Source organism: Culex pipiens, chromosome 2 (assembly GCF_016801865.2).
Source record: "Culex pipiens pallens isolate TS chromosome 2, TS_CPP_V2, whole genome shotgun sequence".
Taxonomy (NCBI): Eukaryota; Metazoa; Arthropoda; class Insecta; order Diptera; family Culicidae; genus Culex; species Culex pipiens.
Window position 1 is genome coordinate 213,212,013 of NC_068938.1, and position 25,963 is coordinate 213,237,975.

General features: G+C 39.2%; 2 protein-coding genes across 7 annotated transcripts; one reads left to right on the forward strand and one right to left on the reverse strand.

The window, feature by feature from the left end:
* Window positions 1–24,900, reverse strand: LOC120416819 (copper-transporting ATPase 1). 6 transcript variants are annotated; one of them, XM_039578702.2, is made up of 6 exons: window positions 24,472–24,900; window positions 24,271–24,397; window positions 1,995–5,199; window positions 1,791–1,940; window positions 1,294–1,523; window positions 1–647 (listed from the first exon to the last, which is right to left on the reverse strand). In XM_039578702.2, exons 1-6 carry the CDS (start codon window positions 24,518–24,520, stop codon window positions 491–493), a joined length of 3,918 nt encoding a protein of 1,305 aa, XP_039434636.1. In that variant the 5' UTR covers window positions 24,521–24,900; the 3' UTR covers window positions 1–490. The 6 variants fall into 6 exon arrangements, with proteins under 6 accessions (XP_039434636.1, XP_039434637.1, XP_039434640.1 ...); XM_052707461.1 differs by having other exon boundaries at window positions 522–647; window positions 1,239–1,523; XM_039578705.2 differs by lacking the exon at window positions 1–647 and adding an exon at window positions 745–1,096.
* LOC120416820 (32 kDa beta-galactoside-binding lectin lec-3-like) lies at window positions 7,348–8,276 on the forward strand. Its single transcript, XM_039578707.2, has 3 exons — window positions 7,348–7,484; window positions 7,560–7,642; window positions 7,838–8,276. Exons 1-3 carry the CDS (start codon window positions 7,383–7,385, stop codon window positions 8,169–8,171), a joined length of 519 nt encoding a protein of 172 aa, XP_039434641.1. The 5' UTR covers window positions 7,348–7,382; the 3' UTR covers window positions 8,172–8,276.
* Window positions 24,901–25,963: the final 1,063 nt, after the last annotated feature.

A 25,963-nucleotide genomic window follows, 5' to 3' on the forward strand; every position in this document is an offset into this window, starting at 1 on the left:
TAATTTTAATACAAATATTATTCTCTGCAAAACACTTGCACTGTTTATGTACACGTTTACAACAAACAATCTTCTGGTTCGTTACTAACTGGTTGGATTTGTGCCCTATGCGATATAAGTACGAAAAATCCGAATCGTTAAACTATAAAAACTCTTCAAAATCATACAAAAAACACTTGTAAATAATTAATGCGTTACATATCACAAAATCACTGATCTATAGAAGATAATAAAGTGAGTAATGAAAATGTTTACTATTTATCGTTTGCCCAGCACCATGGCTGATTCCCCGCGTCAAAAGTCGGGAAAATACCGGGCAAACATCTAACGAAAATGAACGAAAATCGCAATGAAAATTAAAAACAATAAACAAAACTGCCTCTTCTGCGTGGATGGTCACGATTTCAATATGTAAGTAAACGAAAGAGGTCTGTATCTAGGTCGCACCCGATCCCCTCCCATCGGCGATGAAGACGCGATCTTTGGCCGGCTACAACCGCTGCATTTCGGTGGCGTCCCGGTAGATGTCGCCCGCGCTGGCGTTGATCGGCTTGCTGAAGCCCACGCTCAGCTCGTCCTCGTCGATCATGGCCGCCGAAGCGAGCAGCCGATCCTCGGTGCTGACCTTGCTGGTGGCGCCAAACAGTCTGAATGTTTGGAAGAAATTATTAGGGAAAGAAACTTAAAATGACGGAATTTGTACCTTTGGAAACACCAAACAACCATGCTTACTTGCTTAACATAAGTTTGTGCTTATAAAGTAAAATATGTGCAATAGGTTAAAGTGTGCAAATGATAGTTTTATTTTTGACTAGCTTAAAACATCGACTATTAACAGTAAGTTGATTTGTTATTGGTTGCGTAGTGGAGTAGTTATGATCCTTATAACCTAAAAGTTAAGTCACTACTGAACACAAAATCGCGACTAACTGAATACTTTCAGGAACTTTCGAAAAACTCATATTTTAACTTATCGATCTTAACTCATTAGTGCTTGATTAGTAACAGGTGGTGTGCTCCCTTCCGGAACATTCCGGATCTTGCGAGTTAGTCACTGGTAGTATTTTATGTATTCAAAGGGGGTGCTCTGAGGAAACTGAAAAAAAAGTAAACGAAAATCATACAGTGCTGTGCAAATGAATACACTTTAGTTCAAGCAACTACAGAAAAAAAGCATAACCTAACCTAGAAGCGAATCAACACACCCACGCACACCAACATTGCTTGCGCTACTCTACCCAAAAAGCTTGCCGAACTTTCTACCGAAAAGTAACGCCCAAGGGCGCGTCATACTTGGCCAACGTGGAACTGGTGGAGCGGCCAAAGTTGGGCCGCGGAATATCGTCCAGACCGCGGTGCACGGACACGGTTTCCGGGTCGAGCAACGCACCGGCCTCAATCAATGCCATGTACTCGGGCGTTTGGAGGGCCGCCTTTGTGGGCTTTTTGTACAGCTTCAGCAGCAGCGAGGAACACACCACGGACACCGAGCTGAGGGCCATCGCCGCGGAGGCCATCCAGGGCTGTTGGGGAATAGAACAATGAGTTGAGTTTAAAACGGTTTTAAGGACCCCTCGTCAGTGTATAAATGACAACTGTGGTAAAATGAAATCGTTGTTCGGCGAGTAAATTGTTATCAAACTTTAAATACAAGTTAATTTAACCGTGTAGTGATAACCCAAAAGAGCGTTGTTCTTCCATAAGCGTGTACGGTGACAGCTACTCCACACGACGGAAACGGACACGAGTTCAGTGGGCGGTTGGGAGGTTTATGATCAGCAAAAACTAACCTGCAAGATGAATCCAAACGGCGTGAAAATTCCCGCCGCCAGCGGGATTCCCAGCAGGTTGTACATGCTGGCAAACAGGAAGTTGAGATGGATCTTCCGGACGGTCTTGCGCGACAGATCCAGACAGGCGACCACGTCCAGCAGGTCGTTCTGAAATAGAAATGTTGAGAATTTTTCCTACACACGAATATTCGACCAACTCACCCTCATTAACACGACATCCGCCGCTTCGGCAGCCACGTCCGTTCCGGACGCAATCGATATCCCGACGTCGGCCTGGGCCAGCGCGGGACTGTCGTTCACGCCATCGCCGACCATTGCCACCCGCATCCCGTGCTCCTGTATCCGCTGGATCTTGGCGACCTTGTGCGACGGAAGCACCTCGGCAAACACCCGGTTGATGCCCACCTGGCGGGCAATGTTCCCGGCGGTGTTCTTGTTGTCACCGGTTAGCAGGATCACCTCAATGCCCATCTTCTTCAGCGTATAAACCGCAAGATGAGCTTCCGGTTTGACCATATCGGACACGGAAACCATGCAAACCAGCTGGCTGTTGATGGCACACAGAATCGCGGTATTTCCCATCTGTTCCTCCTCGGTCATCTTGATGTTTATCTCCGGTGGAACGATGATGGCATTCCGGTTCATCCACTCCCGGTTACCGATCAGCACGTTGTACTCGTTGACCTGCGAAAATCCTTCGATGTTTTCGTTTTCAGCGTCGCTGGATTCCAGCTGCAGCAGCTGCTGCAACTCGATCGTGTTCTTCTGTGAAGGACTAAGCTGCGGAATGAGCTCCTCAACGACCGCTCCGTTCATGAAACTGATGGCGTTGGAGTCATTTTTGTACGAGTTCTGGTGGTTCTTAATCTTCTCCGAGCGCATGCCCTCTCTCAAGATCCCTTCAACGTTGGAAATCACACACCGGATCCCACACCCTGGAACGGCCATAAAGTTGCCGCACTTGGCAAACGCATCCACCTCGAGCGCTTCCTTCACAAACTTCACCACTGCCGTCGCGATCGGATGCTCACTGTTGACCTCCGCCGACCCGATTATGCTGAGCGCACGCCCCAGCGAACAAATCTGCGGCTTCACAAACATGCAGACCCGCGAAGTCATGGGCATTCCGTACGTGATCGTGCCCGTCTTGTCGAACACGATCGTCTTCACTTTGTGGGCGTTTTCCAGCGGTCCAGCTCCCTTCACCAGGATTCCGTGCAGAGCCCCAACCCCGGTTGAGACCATGACGGCGGTTGGCGTTGCGAGACCCAACGCGCAAGGACACGCGATCGCCAGAACACTCAGCGCACAGCGAAAAGCGTAGCTGAAGATGATTTCCTCTCTGTTCAGACCTTCCTTGGCAGCATCCGACATCGGAATGTGGTTGATGTCGATGTACCCGCTGATAGTCCAACCGATCAGAGTGACGGCCGATACGGCCAGCACGAACGGTACAAAGTAGCCGGCGATCTTGTCCGCAAGCTGCTGAATTGGTGCCTTCGACGTTTGAGCTTCTTCGACGAGCTTAACGATTTGTGCGAGGGTGGTATTCTCTCCGGTGTGCGTTGCCGACACCAGAAGTAGACCGTTCTGGTTGATGGAGCCACCGATAACGACAGAGTTCTTTTTCTTTGGAACCGGCATCGATTCGCCGGTGATGAGACTCTCGTCGCAAGTTGAGTTGCCACACAGGACCTTTCCATCAACGGGGACCTTACTGCCTGGCACGACCTTCAGGACATCTCCTCGCTGAACCAGATCCACCGGGATGATCTTCTCGGAGAGTACTTCGTAATCATCACCCAGCGTTACCAGCACGGCGTCGGTAGCCTTCAGCGAGAGCAGCTTGGACAGCGCTTCCGAGGTCTTTCCCTTCGCGATGTGTTCCAGCCAGCGTCCGAGGGAGATGAAGATGAAAAGCATTGGCGGTGTGTCGAAGAAGGTCAATGGGGAGGTTTTCATGCCCATGACCATCGCCGGGATCAGGACGCCAACGGAGTAGATGTAGCTGACGGTGGTGGCCATCGTGATCAGTACGTCCATGTTGCTGGCGCCGTGTTTGACCGCTCGATACGCCTGGATGTAAAAGTGCCAGCCGCCGAAGAATTGAACCGGGGTGGAGAGCACGAACATGATCAGGTTCTCCATGGACAAGCCCGGCAGGACGCAGCACATCTCCTCGTGGCTGTGAGTTTCCATCAGGACCATGAAGTAGATCATGGCGATCATGCAGGGACCTCCGAAGGCGAGCGAAATGAGGAACGCGTTGCGCCACTTCCGGATCTCTTCCTTGTGCTCGAGGTAGCTGTGCGCCATCTTGTCCTTGTTGTTCAGTACGGTTGCCTGGAAGCCGAGCGCTTGTATCGCTTCGCATATCGTCCGAGCGCCAGTCTTTTCGTTGTTGAACGTAAATCGTCCCCGTTTTATTGTGAGCGCTACGGAAGCTTTGAGAACGCCTGGAAGTTTCAGCACTGTCTGCTCGATTTTGTTTACGCACGAGCCGCACGTCATGCCGAGGATTTCGATCTCAACCTCGGCTTCCCCCGTTCCGGGTTCGTCGATTACCTCTGTCGGAAAGCCGAGATCGGTGATGGATTTGGCAATATCTGCTGGTCCCGTCAACGCATCGTCGTACTTGACCTCGGCTTTCGCCGCAAGCAGTGCAATCAGAATGGACTCTACACCGTAGATCTTCTTGCAGTGCTTCTCGATCGCCATTACGCAGCTGGCGCACGTCATCCCTTGTACGTGCAGGAAGCAACGCTTGTAGGCGTCCTTCAGCTGGACCTGCTTGCCGTTCCCGTTCGGAGCAGTGAGGCCACCCTCGTCGATTGAGATCAACTTCTCCGAACGGGCTGATCGGCCTTTGGCCGGACTCTGGTCTCTGTCAGTCTTCTGGTTCGCGCTTTCGCTGGCAGTGGCCACCTTCGCCTCAAATCCCATGTCGTCTATCTGTTCCGCAATCTGCTCCGGATTCGTCACCCTAGAATCGTACTCCACAATTCCCAGCTTTTGATCCAGCAGAACCTTGATCGACACGATCCCGGCTTTGTCTTTGATATTTCCTTCGATGTTTCGCACGCACGATTGGCACGTCATACCTTCTATGCTGATTCGAGCCTCCTGAAAGCCGGAACTCCGCTCGTCACTGTACGTACACTCGAACCCCATATCGTCAATATCGGCCGCAATCTGCACCGGATCGGTCAGCGTCGGGTCGTAGTCCACGTAGCCGGCGTTCTCCGCCAAGATCACGCTGATCTTGATGATTCCCAGCTTCCCGCTGATGTTCCCCTCGATGTTCTTCACGCACGACTGGCACGTCATGCCGATGATCGGCAACCGAACCGACGCCACCTGCTGCTCCAGCAGACCCGTCGATTCGCCGTAGTCGTCCATGTTTTCCCTGCAAGAGAGTAAACATCAACCAACTGCTCGATATTGTGCCGTTTACGGTATTTGTATCGTCTATCGACGGTGTCACATAAGGTCACGTATTCCTCGAGGTATGCCCGTAAGGACTGGCATCCACTCCAAACGTGTCTAATCTAGCATTCAACAACCGATAACGACAACCCCACAAGGTATGAATATTGTCTGCCAGAAGCAGAATATGTAGAGCAACGCACGCGTCGTACAGGAAGAGATAAGAGCGTTTCAGCCGAAAATTGAACAAATTTCGAGAGAAAGCCGAAACTTTGTTGCGATCTCCTGTTATCACCTTAGCAGTCGAACGGTATCGTCGTCGACTGACGGGACGACGTAATCGTCCACGCGAGGATTCATTCTCTTCCGCAAAGTGGTGTTCCTAAATCACTTTCTTGGTTGTTCTTTTGATTAAAACCGCCAAAAAAAACGAGCTCAGATCAGGCACGAGGAACGAAACGCACAAACCGCGCCGGTAGCACGACTGATACTGAGTGAATTGCACGATTTCGACGGTTTTTAATTTGATAAGAATGTAAGCTTCGATGGCAATAAAAAGGAGGACGGTTCGTTATCTTGACCGGCCCAGGCCAGTCCACCAGAGTGTTTGAATTGTCCAATCTGGGCTTGGGATGGCTGGACAGGGGCTTGATGTGGTATAGGATAGCCGGTTGATAAGGTGTAGGGAGATATAGGGCGATACTAAATCTTTATCGAGAAATTGATTAGTTTAACTCAAAAGAGGCGATATTACATGAATTAGTAAAAACTGGTGACCGTTTCCCTTCTGGATTCCATTGTTTAGTAAAAGAAAGGTAATATATCAGCACTACACTCAAACCCCGATGGTTTGACACCAACTGTTGTCCAACGAACGGGGTCACTTTTTAGTTTGACATTCGCTCCTAACTCTATCCAATAAGCTGATTTTCACTATTTAAACAACTTATTTTAAAACTGTTTATAGAAACTTGTTTGTTCACTTCCCATAAAGCAATTTGTCACTCGATTTCAGTTGAAAACGCTTTTAGTGAGCTGTAATTGAACGTCAAAGTGCTGATATGGCAACATTAGAGGCACGCTGGAATTAGATGCTGTTCCCCAGCGTTTCGTAGTGCTATCTTGACACAACCTGAAAATTTATGTAAGTGCGATAAAGGGCAAGGGATTTCAGGTCAGAACGCGTTTGACACACGTACATGCCCGACTACCGTAAACATTTGTAACCATAACTCGGAACTCCGGCAACCAAATTAAACAAAACTGCAGGTGTTTGTTATTGTTTACATCCCGTTTTTGTTTATTCAAGGTCAAACATTAAAACGCGTTTTCTCGGAACGTCAAAAAGCGACGTGCGACAGCGTCGAGTTCAAAATAATCCAATTTAATAAATTAAATATTTAAGACAGATTCAAGATCTGGAAATTAAAAAACAACCCGAACAGACGGTAATAACTAAATTCATGCCATTTCAATAACAAATATTGTTAAAATAACAGAAAGTTTTATGGATTCTTCTTGAAAAATCCATTTTTGCATAAGAATTCAATAACAGTTTATGTTATCATAACAAAATTTGTTATTGGTCTGATATTGGTTGAAAGCCAAAACAACTTTGAAATAACGTTTTTTGTTATGGAAGAATAACTCCAACTGTTATTGGGATGATCGGATTAGTTGTTAAAATAACAAAAAATAATAACAAAGATTTGTTCGAAGAATAACTAAAAATTTTATTAGTCTGTTATTACAATAACAATCCAATAACAAAAAAATCATAACGACGAATAACAAATCCTGTTATAAATAACATAAAATGTTATTGACCTAGTGTTTTCTAATATCAAAAAACGTTATTCCCATGTTATTTCCGTCTGCTCGGGGATTAATATGTTTTATCGATTAACAAATTTTTGCCCACTTTGAAATGATACAAACTATTTTGACCGGGAATTTCCCGAGAGAGGAGATATTCCTGTTTCAATTATACACTACTAACCATACGCATGACGCACATGTACTCGAAAGTGTGAGTAAGATGCACTCATTGCACTATACACTTATCCGATTACGTTAGTATGATTAGTTTATTGACAAAAGGACCGTTAGTTGTGTAGGTGATAGAATGTATTGTATGTTAGTACTGTAGAACTCTACAGGAACATGAACAAACACGATTCCCAGATACATCTCCCGCGGTTCGCGTTAGTTTGCGATAGACGTTCAAAGAAGGCGGATATGGTTCGCGTTGAGGCATCCAATTCGGTAAGTTGTATCTTTATAGAAGTTGACTTGTGAAATGATATATGGAATTCTTCTATCCCTTGTTCTATCCTGTAGCTTCCGTCCTTCATCGAATGTCTTCCGGAAGGATGGGGTTTGAACTGGAAGATTATTATTCGTGGAAAATTGAACGATGAGAGGTAAGCTACATGCAATTTTAGTAATTTAAGTTAAACTTAATCTGATGAAACTAATAAAATCGAATCTTGATTCCTAGAAGTCGTAGATGATATTCACTACTTCTAAGAAATCAATATTCTCTGAACTGAGCGGGATTCCCAGCTCAAAGCTTGTACTTGTAATCCTTGAGCTTTACCCGTTATTACCGCCAACAGGTTCGACGTCAACCTGCAGAACGTGATCGAGGGACCCAGCGACGACGAGGACACTCCGCTGCACATCAGTGTCCGGCCGGGCTGCGAGGAAATTGTGTGCAATGCGTATGAGGGCGGTTACGGCTGGGGTCCGGAGGAACGGCAGCTGGGCTGCGCGATCGAAACCGAGGCGAACTTTGAGGTGGAAATTACGGTTAAGCCGAACGCGTTTGGAATCTGGATCAACGGAAGCCATCACGCGGACTTTACCCACCGGCAGCCGTGGGAAGCGCTGCGGTACGTTGCTGTGGTGGGAAACGTTGAGTTGGAGTATTTGAGCGCTGAGCAGATTTGAGCTGGAGTTGATTCGAATAAAGTTTTTTTGAACACTGTATTTTTCAAAGTATATTCTGAGTTTTCAAATAAGGAATTGGCAACTAAATAAAAAGTTTTTTTTGTATAGCCTGTTTTTTTCAAATTCATGACTCATTACATTTAATATAATTTTAATTTTTAATTAAAAGCAATTACTTTTTATTTTTAATTTTCTTCAATAATGACATCAAAGCTTTATAATGTTTATTTGAATATTCTTGAAAAAAAATAGCAATTATTTATTATTTTTATATTTTTATTATTTTTCTTTCTAAATCAACCAGAAACCACGGGGACAATTTTACGGGTATTTCAATCCAAATAAAAAATAACTATTTTGTATGGGGCGTGAACAATCGACTACACAGAAAAAAAAAATGATGGTAACATTACATCTGGGAAGGGGTACATCTTTTATGTCAGAAAAAAGGTGTAATTTTACTTCTGGAAATGTGTAATTTTACCACTTTTCTGGTGTAATGTCACTTTTTCAGTCTAAATTGAGGTAAAATTACATCATAAAAGAGGTAATATTCAACCTTCCAAAATTAAATCTTCCAAATTTACTTTATTTTTTGCTGTGTAGAGTATTTGAATAGTTTCGAAAAATACGGTTTTGAAAATTTAAGTACATATTTTACAATCTAAACAGTGAAGGAGCTATTACACTACGACAAACAAACTCGCACTTTTGACAGTTTGCCTGCTTTGCTGGTTTGCCTGAATTTGTTTGTACAAACGTCAGCGTAATAGCTCGTTGAGCTTCCGGGCTAATTTTCACATCGTTTGCTAATCAACAATTGCGTAATTTCAGCAAATTTTGGTAATTTGCAAAAATTTTAGTATTTCAAACTAAAACTTTTATGTAGTGAAATTTATACAAAATCTCGCCTCGTTCGATACCTATATTGGAAAGAAAATTTCATTTTCGAAAATAAAGGTGTTTTATTTTTATTTTTTGAAAATGTTTTCATTTGAATGTCAATGCAAATTTAAAAAAAATGTTGATATAAAAAGTATAATGCTAAAAACATTATTGTAAATGGTGAAAACAATCCATAAATGTATGATATTTTTTTCCGATTTTTGGTAAAAAAAAAATTAACATTTATTAAAACATTAAAGTGGACTGTTTCACAAGAAATACAAAAAAAGTTTCACGGTGTTTTAGAAATAGTTTTTCACCGATTTATTTTTTTTTTAATTTTAATTTGCGGGAGTATTTTGTTTTCCCTTTGATTTCTTAACACAACTAGAGTGGAGACAAAAACTTGAAATTGAATTTGCAACGGCCTTATTATTACTATTATTATCGAACCACAATAACATTATACAGTCCTTTTTAAAACTACTCTAAAGTGATTTAGAATTTTTAAATCCAAGATGGCGGCAAAAATGGCGGTGATGAAATATTGAAAAAATGCATTTTAAATTTAATAGGCAATCAACCACTTAAATTTGACTAAAATGGGTTCACAAAATTTTTATTTGTTAAAAGTACGAAAATAAAAAAAAGCGAAAAAAAAAATTCGTGATTCGATTATTTGAAGTTCCAAACAAACCTTCGAATAATCGCAACATCGACTGTAAATTGTAACCTTGATTGCAAATTAAAAAAGGAATCATTTTTTTAATTTGTTTAGAAAGTTAAAAATTTCGAAATCACAAAAACAAACATTTTTGGGGTCATATTTGAGATCAAAGACCCAATATAAGACAAAATATTTTTTCGCGATTCCGTTAAGAAATTATTTAAGTTTCCTGGCATCGCTAAAAATAACAGTGCTAAAAAATTAAAATTATTAGTACTTGTTTCAAAAAGTTTACCTGTTTGTTTGGATTTTTATTTTAACTTGACGCCAAAGTGTATTCATAAAAAAAAAACAAATTAAAAGTGTGTTTGCTGGAATTGCAAAAAAAAATAATAATAATAATTCAACACGTTGCGAAAATTGATTTTTTCGGCACCCGTCGTATTTACCCAACTCGGTAAACTTCGTTGTACGACCCGTGCTGAAAAAATATCTTTGTGTTGCAACTTGTTGCATAAACTACTATTTTGTGTTTTGTTTATTGGAAGATCGGATTTTTTAAATGAATTGGTTTATTTTGTTTGACTAGTTTTTTAGTACCGTAGGTGGGGGTGAGATTGGGTCAAAGTGATTTTTTAAGGATTTCACCATTTCTCAGTTTCTTCTCAATTAAACTGAATTCTGTTAAAAGGGTTTTGTAGGGGACATCTTAAGATGACTTCACTGAAAAAATCTCGTTCCTAGAGCAAATCCTGTTATTTTGACAGCAGTCTAAAATTGAGGTACGTTTTTGGCCAAAAATGACCTCTTGAAAAATCCTTTTTCTAAAATTTTTGTTGGGATTGCTCAAAAACTACCCAAATGTTTGAAAATCTCCAGTTCAAACATTGTAGCATGTCAATACGATTCCCTCGAACAAGAAACACTGTTGGATGACTTGTTTTTACCATATCGTTGTATTTGAGCATCATTTTAGTTTCATTTGACCCAATGTCACCCCCTCTAAGGGGTGAGATTGGGTCAATTTTCAAACTATTGGCATTTAAGGTAGTGTTCATCAAAATCCACAATATTTTGGGAAAATGTTAGTAAACTATCTAAGAACAAATCTACGTTGGAAGATTTTCGATGTTATTTAAATTGTTTTTGTTATTAAGTAATTACGAGAGGTGTATCGTTTTTTGACCCATAGTCACCCCCAAAAAATAAACTGTGTTCAAAATTCAAAGTTTATATTTTTGAAATTCAAATTCGATTTCAAATTTACCTGCAAACAAAAACGTGTTTTGATTCCGCTAATTTTATCTTATCTTGGCTGCTCGCGCCTTCGCGTGCTAAGTTCCCTCCACTTTAAGCAGAACCTTCACGCATGAATCACTTTGTCCCAAGCTTCCTCGTTTACTTAGAACAAATCGCAACAAAAAAAAACCGACTAGGGGAACTATACCCTTTCTCAGCCTATTTCTATTATCGGCCTATCAGCACTTTGATCATGAATTACAGCTTAAATAAAGTGTTTTTGACTGTTCCTAAGTAATAAATAGCTCAAATAAAAGTGAGCAAGCAACTCTTCATTGTTGATACATCTGAAAATGTTGGTTTAATAGCGAAAACGGCAAAAGTGATGAGAATTGGTCGAACGGCTTAGTGTGATTAAAATGGGTATATTTCCCCTAATTGGTGTGCAAATCACGATTTTATTCCTGGGCTAAAGCCATATCGACCAAAATCGTTACGTTTGCCACAACAACAACAACGTCAACAAACCATGAACCAAACTGGTCTGCACACAGCTTCGCAGGGCATAGCGATGTGTCCAAAACGAGAGAAAGCTTGATTTTAAGTGGCTTATTTTAAGTCAACGCTTAAAACGTGTGGTAGGGTTAGCTTGATCGTTTTTACCTAAAATTGCTCCACATTTCGTAACTAGTTTCGTTGTCTCCTGCAGCAGCTGTTGTTTCTACGATGGAGTCCGCGACTTGAACGACATGTTACAACTCCTTCCAAGCTGCAGCTTTCATTTTCCTCCACATCCAACTTCGCTTGAACCGCTAGAGCTTAAGAGTGCACCACCTCTAGACTACGTCACAACGTCACGGTAAATTCGCACGACTTCGGAGTTGGCGGTGGAGTTGCTCAACACTTCCAGCATTCACGAATCTAGGTCTTCCCAGGGTCTTTGAAACACTTGAGGTTGTTGAGAGCAGAACTTCGTGAACTGTTGAGAGCTCGGACGCAGATGAGGTCACATGTGTGAATTCTCTTGATTCTTCACACCACCAATAGTGATGCAAGGTCGAACAGGCCGTTCCGAACTGGATCGGCCTTCCAAGCTTGATTCAGCTCAACAACAGTACGGAGACATTCACTGGAACTGAACTCGAGTACGAGCCGCACTACGCGAGAGTTCCGCGCGGACCTGGCGATTGCGAATAACTGGTTTCGGGCCTGCATACGCGCGCAACGCAAAGCTGCCTTCCACACACTTGGCTTTACTATTTCGGCTGTGTTGGTGGAGCGTATTGTGTGAGTTGCAGCTATTTTGTAGGAGAAAGAAATGTCCGCAAGCTTGGCGCGTTCAATACACTTGTGGCGGCGTTGTCTGAGTAGTATTATACACTTTGGAGAAAAGGTTTTGAAATAGCCTAATAAAACAAAAAAGTCAAAAAATCAATCAATCAAAAACATCAGTCAAAATTAACTTAAACGTTAATTTAAAGAATGTTACTAAATTCATTCATAAATGTGTACTAGCGACTCAACCTCACAAATACAAGCGCAACAAATACTACAACCTGAAACCGAATGAACATGGCACATGCCAATGCCATGCTTTGGAAGTGAGCAAGTTGTTGTGGAGCTTGTGGTTAAATCGTTCAAGGGTTGGATGTCTGGACAAGCTTTTGCTATATTGAACTTGGGGTTTACGGGAGATACACGATACAACCGACTCGTGAATGTTTGTCTGTCTCGTCTGTGCGTGTTGTTTTTCACCAGCAGTTGGTTTGTTGATTCGTTATTCGATGCAGCTCTTATCAGGAAATCGATCTTTGTCGGGGTTAAGGGAAATAAATGAAGGAAAATTACATGCCAGAACTGTAGATCTGAAGTTATTTTTTTAAACAAAAATTCGTTGCAAATAGGTTAATACAGATTTCAATTTTCAAATCTCCATGTTTAGAAAATTATAAAAAAAAAACGCTGAAGATTTGCTGAAGACATTTATAATTTTTTTGTCGCATCATAACAAGATTTTTTGTAAGCCTAAAAAGGAAATAAGAAGTGCAATCAACTGAAAACGATATCAATTTTTAGTTTCTTAACTGAATTGATATGAATTTTTACTCATATATGATAATTCAATAAGACGGTAATTTTTATATTACATTTCCCAGCCGAATTTTTGAATTAAAAAAACAAAACACTGAAGGTTCATTTTAAAAGCTTCTAATAAACAAGCAAAAAAAAATCTAGGAATTCGCGACATTTTTTTTAATTTTTAGTTTTTTTTGTCTATGATTTGTTGAGTTATGAATATTTTAAAATATTTGTTTTCTCTATAACATCCAGTTAAATGATAATTTATGCAGTTCCCCTCTATTAATTGCAACATTATTGAAGAGAAACTTGCTTTAACACTCAAACGCTCGGGTAGTCATTTGACCCCTATTTTTTTTCTTAAAAATCTCATAACTTTTGATAGATTTGACCAATTTGGATGCTTCCGGGTGCAAAAGATCCAGATTTGTCTATATTTTCAACTGTCAGACGGAGGACAAATGTGGTCCATTTTTACCGGAGATATTCCGGATTCTGTTGGGGTACCTCGGCCCTCCTAAATGGATATTTGGCCAATATAATAAAAACTTTTCAACAGAATAAAATCGAAAATGATGCAAAACTTCAAGGAATCATCCTAAAACATCATCCTGCATAGATACATGACATGCTGAAGACCTTCGGGCACCGGAACAGGTTCTATCCGGAAACGGTTCACTGAGCTGATGTCAATTGTTGCCCAACTGGAACCGGCTCTGCTGCCCCGTAGGACTTAACCATGTCAATTATTTTTGCAGGATGATGTATTAGGATGATGCCTTGTAGTTTTGCATCATTTCCGAAATTTTTCTGTTGAAAAGTTTTTATTATATTGGCCAAATACCCATATAGGAGGGCCGAGGTACCCCAACAGAATCCGGAATATCTCCGGTAAAAATGGACCACATTTTTCCCCCATCTGGCAGTTCAAAATATAGACAAATCTGGATCTTTTGCAACCGAAAGCATCAAAATTGGTCAATTCTATCAAAAGTTATGGGATTTCTAAGAAAAAAAATAGGGGTCAAATGACTACCCGAGCGTTTGAGTGTTAAACATATTTGTCGTGCAGTGAACATTTCTTGAATTGTTTACTTAATTTAAAGATAAAATTACGCTGTAACATGAATTATGCAGAATATTTGTCACCATTTTCGAAATATAAAAATACTTTAATTTTTATATTGAAAACACAAGTACCTTCAGTAAAAAACAATTCTTTGAAATATTTAAAATAATAAATTCAACATTTTAATTTTGTGTTTTCTATATATTATTACATTATTTTATTTTGTTTTAATTAACGGAAATGCAGAAAAAATATTTTTTTTAAACTTCAGCTGAAAAATTTATTTTCTAGTTTCTTAAATTGAAATAAACTATTTTTTAAATATCTTACATTATAAATTTGGCCCGCAAGCTCATTTGAGCTTCAAATTTGGCCCATCCTCCAAAAACTTTGAGCACCCCTGAATTGAATAAGGCTATAATTTAAAATTAGGTTTTCAAAAGCTTTGATTTTTTTTTAAAGTTTACTGTTACCTTATTTTTTACGAACTTAAAAAAAAATGAAAAGAATCTTAACTTGAAAATTTTCTTCAAAAGTTATAAAATATTTGTCAAAAAAATATTTCATGGATTCTCGACTTTTTGACAAAAAAAAAATGCAAATTCCTGACTTTTCCCAATTTTTCATGGATTTCTGCGAATTCTCCCGATTTTTCTACTTTAGTAGCCACCGCCATCTTAATTGATTTTGGCTTATATTACCTCTCAAAAAATGTTGTTAATTGATCGTCAAAAATACATATTCTGAACAGCAAAAAAATAGTAAAAAAGTTTTTGCATTATTTTATAGAAATTCTATGTAATATTACACTACACTCATCAGTATGGCAAACCTGTCAAATGTCAAGCTCACATATATGCGTTTTGCCTTTCCACACTTCATCGGTCTGCTGGCCGAGCGAGCTAATGCGACAGTCCATACTGATAGTGCTGGGTTGGAATCTCGACGGTTGCAACTGTTTTGTGTTTACAAAAATTGTACTTGCATGCATTTGCATGCGATTTTACCATCGGATTTTTTGCTGTAAAATGAGAAATTTAGCAAATTGGGGATTTACTATTTTGTCCTTAAATCAATCTAAGCATAGCTGAAAAAACAGACCTTCTATTAAACATAAATTTATATTGATTGATTGCAGATTAATTTCAGAAAGAATAACCCTAACTATTAGAAAATGTGTTAGTCAGGGCAAACAGCTTGAAAAATAAAACTTAAAACTTTCTATGAAAATAGAATTTACACAAAATTACCAGTAAATTACCAGTAAGTATAAACATTGAAATTACGAGCCATGGTTTCAACATTTTTATGAAAAAAGTTTTTAAAAATGCATTATATACCTGTCCAGTTGTTTTGCCATCATTAGTTTCCAAAATATCTAAGTATTGACAAAATTTTTATTTTTTTGCGATTTTTTTTTTTGCTGTGCTTTAGGGGAGAGTGGGGAGACTTGATCCCCTTTTTTTGTATCGCACATAACTCTGTCAATTTCTCACAAAACTATAAACTTTTTGCATGAGTTGAAAGCTTAAACATTCATCTATGTTTGGCTAATGAGGGTATTTCATCAGATTAACTCTTCGAATCATGCCAAGCGTTTTAAAAATGTTAGGGGTAACTTGATTCCCTTTTCAACATTTTGAAGAAATCTTAAGCAAAATGTTTCTTATTCATCCAAATTTTTAATTTTCTATAAGTTACAGCAATTTCACATAAAACCTGTACATTTGTGTTCAAAATATAACAAGTTTAGTATGTAAAATATTTAAAAACTTAAAATATTATTTTTTCGACCAAAATTAAGCATGTTAACAAAAGCTGGAAATTTTTGTTTACAAAATTTTTGAAAAAAGGTACAAACTGCAGTAAGTTATGTACAACTATACTAAAGGAAACCATGTATGAAAACCCAGCCCAATTATTTAATCATGAGGCAGATTCCAGTGACTGTAAAAATGCAGGGATCAAGTCTCCCTAAACTCACTTTTTTAAACAATTGATTGTAAAAATAGTATGACGATAAATTTAACATCAAATGCGTAAGGGTTTTGGAGTTGATAAGTTTATCAAACAATTCATGCATGAAAAATATTTTTTTGAATAATTTTTGAGTGTTTACTATACATATCAAAACAAAGAAAAAAAGATCTCTTGGAAGTTTTTTGCAGCTCGTTTCAGAAAAGTGTGTGTAACTCAATCTAAACATTTTTTAATTTTTTTCTGTGTTTTCTACAATGAGTTATAGTTAATTTCGCACAACTTTCTAGAACAAAGCTAATTGTTTTACCCACATGCTGACGAGATACAGGCTTGGGATCAAGTGTCCCCGGGGATCAAGTCTCCCCACTCTCCCCTACATTGAAATTTCATAAAAATCAAAAAACAAGCCCAAACATGCTAAATGTGATTATCAATGCAGAAAAATGCATTTTAGATTGTTTTCAGTTGATTGACTACTATTTTCATGAAAATTTTGAAGTTTTTTGGAAAAATATTTTTTTACCCCCTGATTTTTCAGACCAATTATGAAGGGGGAAGGGGGGGGGCAAAACCTTTGAAAAAGATTTGCAACGGCCTAAGGTTAAAAAAAATTAAATTATGGATAACAAAAAGAAAAAAATTAGGGCACTTTTCTTGGTTGTAAAATTTTGATTTGGCAAACTTCTTGTTTTAAGAGAATTTCGTCAAGTTAAATGAGCTATGATGAATGAATATAATGTTTAGTTATCATATATTTTTTTTAATAAAAAAAATATCTGGACTAAAATCTAGACAACAATAGAGATATGGTTTTAGTCGTTCAAAGTTTTTGTTGACTTGAAAATATCTTGTGTGAATTGAAAAGAAAACATTTTGCATTGAAAATCAGATCAATAGATTCTGAGATACATTTTTAAATGTTAGTCTAGCCTGGATTTCTGGATTTCGTCATGTATGTGTGATAGTTGTCCAGCCCAGGTTGCTTAGGAATTGATTAGAGGGAATTAAAACCAATTCTACCAGTACAGGACATGTAGCACCATGAAAGCCATCCATTGCCAGCCGCTCCCATCTCAACCATACACCGGGAGAGGAATAAGGATTAGGAGCACGGTAAGTGTTGATGCTAAACTTACTTAGAAAAAGTTAGCGAAACCGCAGGCTCTTTTCCCAACCTTATTGTGGAACTCGATCAAACTGACCGTTTGATCAAATTTAATCGAATTTAAACAACAAGGATGCGTAAGTGTCGCGTGGAGTTGGTAGTTGTGATGGGTAAAGGTCTGGGATTCGCCCCAAGCAAGCGATACGACCATTGGCATAAATGAAGTTAACTGTTAGATTTTTATTCTCAATCAATTCCTCTTTTTTCTCGAGCTAGCGAGTCTATGTGTAAAGATTGATTCAAGTATTATTATTTTTTATGTTTATTAATTATTATATATATGGAGCCACCTTTAATTTTTTGCCGTGCCCTCTGTTCAATAATATATAAAAAATCAATCAATGAAATCACATCACAGTTTGGATGATTATTTGTACACTTAATAACCGCCAGCACTGATTAATTGGAGCAAATTAATCAAGTGAGGTTTTCTGGCTCTTTGAATATAGGGCCATAATCGATTGTTTGTTTTGTTTTATTTTACGGGCCATAAACGTGACTTTACTTTTGCAAATCTTTTTGAGTTTGGAGCTGTAGTAAAAGCAATAAAGATTACGAACCTTGATAACACAAAGGATGACATACATACCTCGCAACACGTTTAGAAGCTAAAAAAAAGTTATTGACCTATAAAATTGTCACTTGATTCTTTCTTGTTTTTGATTCACGCGTTCTGATCCGAGTTTTGAACTTTACACAAAACATCAAGGTGAACCAGTTAGTAGCTCAGAAAACCGCAAGAACTGCAGACCAAACTAATAAGCCACCGCCTAAACCGGTAAGATTGTTTCTTCCTAATAAATGTGATCTGCGAATCACTTCAAGCCACCATAAATCGTGACTCTAACGCCTTCTTTGGCCGGCGGTGACCATTAGAAAGGCATGCGAGGCAAGGCCACAAGGTTTCAGCTGCCAAACCCAAACCCACGAGGACCAACTATTTCGTACGATCAAAACGTGTCCTCCACTTCATGACAATTCTCTTCTCAAGTAGTTTCAAGTGGCGGAAGATTATTCACCTGCTGTTATCAACCAGAAGTGCATAGTGATAGCTGCCGCCGCCGCCGTTGGATCCGGTCGGAGATCCGTTCGGGGAACCGGCTTTTCCACGTAGGAAATTCATTTCTTTTTGCCGTTGTTGTCTCGACTGCACCTCATCAGACACACTTTCGTTTCATTTCACTTTGATCGATGCAACATCATACAAAACAAAAAACACTTTGATGAGGGTATTTTTGCGCCAGGAAGTTTCGCGCAAAAACCAGTGGGGAATTCAATAATTGGCACTATTTTTATGATTGACCAATCAGATTGAGCCGAATCACACGCAGTTATAAAAGCCACTTTTTTCAGCTCGCTCCAATCACTGATCACGACACGAAGACCAGCCAAATTCAACTCGACTCGACGCGACCACGATCAACCGAAGACTGAGCCTAAGCTAAATGAGCCGAGATTGTGCTCCAATCGCTCAGCTCAACCAACTCGCGACTCGCGAGCACTTGTTCCCTCACTCTCTCTCTGTCTCTTGGAAACTCGTTTCCAAAAGTGTTTACATGCTCACCGTCGCACTATCCAAAAGCAAACACAGACACTTGTGCTGGACAGTTCCAGGAGAAGCAAAGGGATTGTGTTATCATGCTCTGAATAATGATAATCTCGCGAGATGGGCACGACAAATTTGGAAACGGGAATTGAAAATTTAAAAAATTATATAATAAAAACGAAATTTAAATCATTTTTGAAAGCCAAAAAGGTTTACAAAAAAACTGCGAGAGATCATATGAAAATAATTAAACAACGCTATAAAAAATATTCATGAATAATTTATTTGAGTTTTAAAAAAAAGCAAAACTAGGCAAAAGGTAAAAATACGACGTGGTAGAAACAAATGTGAACTAAATAAGTGAATTGGAAATCAAAATACTAAACAAGAAAATTATAAAATCGGATCCCCTCCCACTAACATTTATACATGAAATCCTCTGTAGGGGAAATATACGTTTTCTAATCAAACACCTATCTTCGTCATATGGAGAGTTTGATGCTCGATTAAAGCTCCAACAGTACTATTTGGGCTTACCAGCAACAGCACCGCCTCGAGTAAGCACGCAAATTCATGCCATTTACTGGCCAAAAAGATCAAATTTAATGCACTTTTGATCATAATTTCTATTTTGCGAGACCATTTCTCATCGTTTTGGTGGCACACACATCCACACGCAAGATCAGAGGTTAACGAAAACGCCATCAATATCTTTTCACTTGCGTTAACGATTTCAAAGCGCTTAAGATATAAAATTGCTTCCAAATACCGGCAACATGCAACGAAAGTCGCCATCAATATCTTTTCACTTGCGTTAACGATTTCAAAGCGCTTAAGATATAAAATTGCTTCCAAATACCGGCAACATGTTCTTTTGCACATTAGTTAGTCACTCACTTGAAAAATAATCCCGAAAAATGTAAATAATTAGCAAGCACCATCAAAAAAACAAACGCGCCAAGTCATTTGACGTTTGAATTTTGACTACCCATTCCAATCGAAGGCTGAAGAAAACCGAGCGAGGAGTGGTCACCAACACCACCAACATGCTGGTGCAGCGCCTGTTGGAGTGAGCAAGTGCTGCCAGGAAACTTTCGCTATAAATGCTACTTTTCGTGAGTATTCGATTGAAGTTTCATCAATTTTGGCAGCACTAAGCAGACCCAAAAGAGCGCTGGAAGAAAAAAAGAACTAAGCTGAATATAGAAAAATGGGCGTGGCCCAATGCACTCGACTGATAAGAATGCATCTTTGAAATATTTTTTTTTAATGCTTGTAAAAGGAATAGCATAACTTTAAATAAAAGTGAAAATAAACAGAAATGTTCACAGTAAGTTGGTACTCGTTGGTACTTGGTTTTAGTGAATTTCAAGGAACAATCTAGATTATCTAGCATCATTCAAAAACGACCGCTTATTAGGCTTAAAATGGGAATATTTCCCCTACCTATTTTTTTCAAAAATGTTCCTCAACAGTACCTACAACTATACCAAAGACACCAAATTGATCAGAAAATTCTTTCAAAAGTTGCAGATTTTCGAATATTTACGTTTTATTTTTGTATGGACTGCTGCCAAAATTGTATGGAGACCTGTATGCGTGAACCAATGAAACAAAACAGCTGCTTGGGTTATTGCGAAGGCCCTTATTAAGTTTGAACCAAATAATAAAAAAATAGAAAAAATAAAAATGGCCGAAATCGGCCGATTTCGTAGAGAATTGATCAAGCGTGTAATTTTATCATAATTTACAACTATTTCGTTATAGTAATAAAATAAGACTGAGACCCAGTTGCTCAAAATCCTCTCCTTCACTCGCGAGCACAAATGATAACTGAACATTTAGGCTACACGCAGGATTACCAGGTCTGAATAGCAATAAATCTGGAAAAAATGACAAGCCACTTTTGTCAAAGGAACAAGCAAAATTTTGTTCAAAAATGGAGTATTTCCAGATTTTTTTTTGAGAAGGTCCAATAAACCAATACCTCTGACTCAAGGTGATTCTTAAATCACCCAAAAAGCAAAAATTGAAAATTTGGTTTATTGGACCATTTAAAAAAAACTCTAGATTTTCACTTCTTAGTTAACCCTCTACTGCCCAAATTTTTTTTTTCGAACATTTTTATGTTTCCCTTGTTCAGGAGTTCATTTTGAGCAACATTTGTTTTACGAAAAACTTTACTTCTCTTGTTTTATGTTTTTCTTGTTTCTTATTTAGTATTTTAATTTGCATTTATCTTGTTTAATTTATGTTTGTTTTTGGTAGTATTTTGGCCTATTCTATCATAAAAACAAAAAGTTAGTAGAAATACGGATATTTCGCCGGTAAATCTGTAGTTGACCAGTGATAACCATAACGGTGAAGCATCTTCGTGACGAACAGGAAGTGGCCATTGCGGAAAATAACGGCGGATAAACAGCACCTCTACATTGACATCGGTTCAAACATCCTGTGGTTCCAGTCCCGATGTACCAGATTATCAGCCAGGATCGGTAGCATTCATCTCGAGGCCCCTCAAGATTTAACCGGCAACCAGGAGGTTGTTTGCTGTTTTGATGTACCAGTTCCGGTTCCGATAGTCCAGCAAATCAAGGCCAGAAGTCCCAGATGATTCAAGTCAGATTCAAGACCGATGATGCCGGAGTTGAAGCTTCCCGATTTGGTGAGATCTTTCCTATATAAATAGCAAAATATACTTTCATTCACTCTAACATTCATACAATCCATTTAAGACCAACCACGCCAATTTTACTAAATACGCGGTAGGGTGTTCCCTTGGTCGTTCGCTGTGAGTTGTGGATTGCCTGCTTCTCTAATGAAGGTTCGACTGGGGGGGCATGCTTATTAATTTCTCGTCGCTCCATACCCTCAGTGACGTGATGGGAACAAGGGCGTCTATGCAAAGTGTCCCTACACCCGCTACAAATTTCCGGCGCTTGGGGAGGGAAAAGGGAAACCATTTTGTTATATGCGCCGGTATTTGTAGCACTAAAATTCGTGCAAAAAAACTTATGCACGTGGGTGTACAGATTACGGAGTAAAAGATGATCGAATTGTTCACCTAGCGCTCACATGTGTTCCAGGACCAAGTTGCCTGCGGGTATGGGGATCATACATACATACATACATACATTCTATCACCTCCTATCATTACATTTTGCCTATCTAATTTTTTCATGTTTTTTTATCCACTTTTTCAATTTTTTGCTTGTTTTTCACATTTTCGGTTGTGAAATGGTACCATAATTATTTAAATTGTAAATAAATGCGTAGAGGCATAGTGTGGGACACTAGAAAAATTACTGCATACTTATTTTTACTTAAAATATAGGAAATGTTAGCAAAAAATACAGCCAAAGTTGACCCCTAAAAAACGACATTTTTAAAAAACATTGGCAAAGTCACTTAAAACAAGTAAAACTTCCAACCCATAAATTTTCTAAAATTTTAAGAGTTCTTCTTTCCAATGCTTTTTAAAGATCAATAATTGGTTGAAAAATTGATTTTTGGCGATTTTTTAAATCGAAGCCCGTCTAAAGGCCGGGTTGGGTTGTAGAGGGATAAGCTCTGGATGAAATAAGGAATATTTTTTTCAAAGTGGCACTCAAAAAATCTGGCATTGCCAGATTTATCTGGCAACCTGACAACCCTGGCTACACGGACAAAAGTCAATTAAAAAAATCGTGAATTTTGTTCATGAATTTGAGAACTACGAAGGAATATATTCACGATTACAGTGCATTAGCACCATACTTTTGAATAAGTTCCTTCGTGGTTCTCACACTCATGAACAATATTCACAATTTCGGGATGTTGTTTGTTTTTATTTTTGTGTGTACCACACCAGTCACTACTAAATATTATACTCTTTTTTTATCTCCCCCTCTCTCGGCTCGGTTAGAATGTGCGCTTTGTGTCTCTTCACTGATTCACTGATTCGATTTAAGATCGTAGATGGTATCATTCTCTTATGGAGCAATGATGATTCTGGATTTGAATGTCTCTACACAGAAAAAAATATGTAAATTTACACAGCACGTAATTACTGATTCTTATGTAAACTCACTCAATGTAATGTTGAAATATAATGTAAAGAGTAAAAAGTCATGGAAATTACTCTAATGTAAATCTAAATCTAATGTAAATCATGAATCTAATGGAAACGTTGAGCATGGAAACTCAAATCTGATGAATTTCTACCCGTGTTCGGCTTCCTGTAAATTTCTATTCAATGTAAATCATATATCCAATGTATTTCTGCCAAACGTTGACTTCAAAACTACCCGAACTTAAAATAGTAATATTTGGCTCTCTTTCTATCGCTCTCATACTTCGCTGGCCCACTGCCTGAGCCTCGCCTTGAACAAGTTGATGCTTTACCGCTCGTTTATAAAATGCAAAGATGGCTCAGTCGGCAGCGGGTAGCAGCAGTAACACCGAACATTCTACCCGTCGTCCGTTCGATTCCAGTCCAGCGTTATTCCACTTGGCCGTCGACGAGAAAGCGTCCCCTACCTGTGAAACAATTTTTTAAAATCATAATTTCCTTTTGCTGCCCGCTTCACTCATTTTAAAATAGAACATAGGCCACACCCTTTTCCTACTGCAATCCAAGTCGAGCTTCTCATTCCCATTGGCTAATCAGAATTAGTTGATTTGAACTAATGTAAATTCCAAAAGTAATGTAAATTCGAAAACTAATGTAAATTTTCAAAACTAATGTAAATTTCCAATGAATCTAATGTAAATTTCCAACGAACCTAATGTAAATATACATCATTTATCATGATACCTTTTGGTACATGATAAATAATGTAAATTTACAGAAATATTTTTTTCTGTGTACAAACAACTTGTAAAAAAACATTTTTGATTGATGCAGTCTGAATCAAGTTTTTCAAGATTTTCTTGAATTGAAACACACACGGCTGAAAAAAATGCATGGTCGGTATCAACAGCGGATGCGACAAAAGTTTAGAGGTGGGTCAATAATAGACTTTGACCTCTGTTGGTTCTCATCCATAAAGTACGTCACGCCTCAAACAAAAATTTATTTTAATTTAGTGGATTTTGGAAGTATATTCCTAACGTTCTCTCAGCAGCTGATCTTACGAGAACAACCATGGCCAATGTGGTTTCTACTAAGAGAAACCATGTCGTAAGATTGACTCACAAAAGACCAATCATCCCAATGCTTTTGTAGTATTCTGTAGGCAACTCATACGCCTACCTTCTCAGAACGATACTCAGTCGCTAGCTTCTTCATCTTCATGTTGCTGTTCCTGGCTTCAATGAGCAACATTTAAGCGCCGAGCTAACTCAATGAACCGAAACGCCTTCCAATTCCAATCAAACAATCGATTGACAAACTGCACTCTGCGCTGACGGGGTGACAAAATTCGTCGTTATCGCGGCCCAATTGTCGACACTGCCCTGCCACCAGGATGATGATTCTTTTGTACTTACACCGATTTGTACAGCCTGTCAGCGTCAGCTGAAGGGTCTTCAACCTTGCTCTTATCATTGCTATTAGTAGCGGCAGCAGCTACTACCTCTTCTTCGCCGGCCGCTGGTGAAATCTGGATTGCGGTATCTAAAAGTGATTTGGTATAAAGTGATTTGTTCTGTTGCGTGTTGCGACTATTTGCATCGTAAAATCTTGAGTACCTGTCGGTGATGACGGTGCGTCTGGTTGCAGTTTCGAGTCCTCCTCCATCGTTCGATCTGTCGTCGTTCTTTGTTCGACTTAATTAAAACTCAGCCGACTCCCTTGTGTATTAAGAGCCGATGACTGCCTACTAAACATATATTACACAACGTTATCGGGCCGCCGAGTTTACACGCCCGCACACACCACACTCACATATGGTATCACTAAATTCCAACTTTTCCTGCCTTGCCCTCAACTATCGCTGAAGAACGCCCAAAAAGAACCTCCAAAAAGCTACTTAAACCGTACACTCCCGAAAACTTTGGCCATTCCGATACCCTCAAGTTGGTCGCTAGGCCCCACTTTTGTAAACACACCCCACGCACTCGAAAGAGTATTGTAGATTCAGTCGTACCGCTCCGATGGGTCGAAGGTTCTTGAATGACTTTTTTGTCTGACTGACTGAATGACTGATGTTCGGTGCTAGTAAAGCAGAATGAACATGTTTTTCATTCATCGTTGTTTTGACGTTTCTCGCGATTATGGCACATAGCATACCTTTGCTGTTAGTTGGCCTTGTGCACATGCGATAGTGTTGGTGAAGAAGGTGACGTCAGGATGCTGTAATAAATTGATGTATATTTTCAAACGAATTTTTGAAAACACGTGCCTTATTTAAGGTTAGTATGCAGATCGGAAGGAAAGGGGTCTAGAAACAGCTTTACGAACAGCAGAACAAAGGAGAGGGAGCGATTTATTGGGGCTTTTCTTCACCCTCTCTGACTTGCTTGCGCTGCCGCTGCTGCCCATTTGATTTTTTTCTTGACCGGTTCCTTCCGAGATGCGTATCCAGGTTTTTAAGCGAAGATGGCGTTCGAATGTTGAACGTCCGAAATGTCAAAATCGCGCAGTAGCACCAACATTACAAAAAAATGCGGCTGTCATGCCATGGGCCATGGCACACTTTATTCGTAATGTTGGTACCACTGCGTGATTTTGACATTTCGGGCGTTCACCATTCGAACGCCATTTTCGCTTAAAAAGCTGGATACCGCTTTAGCAGGAAACTATTACAAAATGTATTGAACCCGTCATCTGAGGCGTTTAGGGACAGCTATTTATCATTGTTTCAAATATTTGGGTGTTTTAATTGGTTTCCGATAGAACAGACATATCAACAAAAAATTACATCGATTTAAAAATGTTAAACTTTTAAGTGCTTTAAAAACTTTTATCCCTATTCAGACTGTTTTCCTGATTCGCCCCAGTTGACGGTTTAATCACTGATACACTTTAATTAATGAAATAATACGTTTCCACATTGTATAAAAAAATAAAAAGTGCTACCGTCAACTGGGGCAAATTGGGACAGCAGTTTTAACCATGTAAGAGCACAATATTTTGATTTTTCTGGTTGGTTTCGGGTTAAAACCATTAAGTGCTCTAAACACTCAGACTTCACACTCACTTCAGACTGTAGTGCCGATTCACCACAGATGACGGTACACG

Coding starts and splice junctions, on each gene's coding strand:
- LOC120416819 (XM_039578702.2), bottom strand. CDS start 24,520: ATGGAGGAGGACTCGAAACTGCAACCAGACGCACCGTCATCACCGACA. Junction 24,398..24,471: donor CGCACCGTCATCACCGACAG/GTACTCAAGATT, acceptor AATCACTTTTAG/ATACCGCAATCCAGATTTCA. Junction 1,941..1,994: donor CGGATGTCGTGTTAATGAGG/GTGAGTTGGTCG, acceptor TTTCTATTTCAG/AACGACCTGCTGGACGTGGT.
- LOC120416820 (XM_039578707.2), top strand. CDS start 7,383: ATGAACAAACACGATTCCCAGATACATCTCCCGCGGTTCGCGTTAGTT. Junction 7,485..7,559: donor GCGTTGAGGCATCCAATTCG/GTAAGTTGTATC, acceptor TCTATCCTGTAG/CTTCCGTCCTTCATCGAATG. Junction 7,643..7,837: donor GGAAAATTGAACGATGAGAG/GTAAGCTACATG, acceptor TACCGCCAACAG/GTTCGACGTCAACCTGCAGA.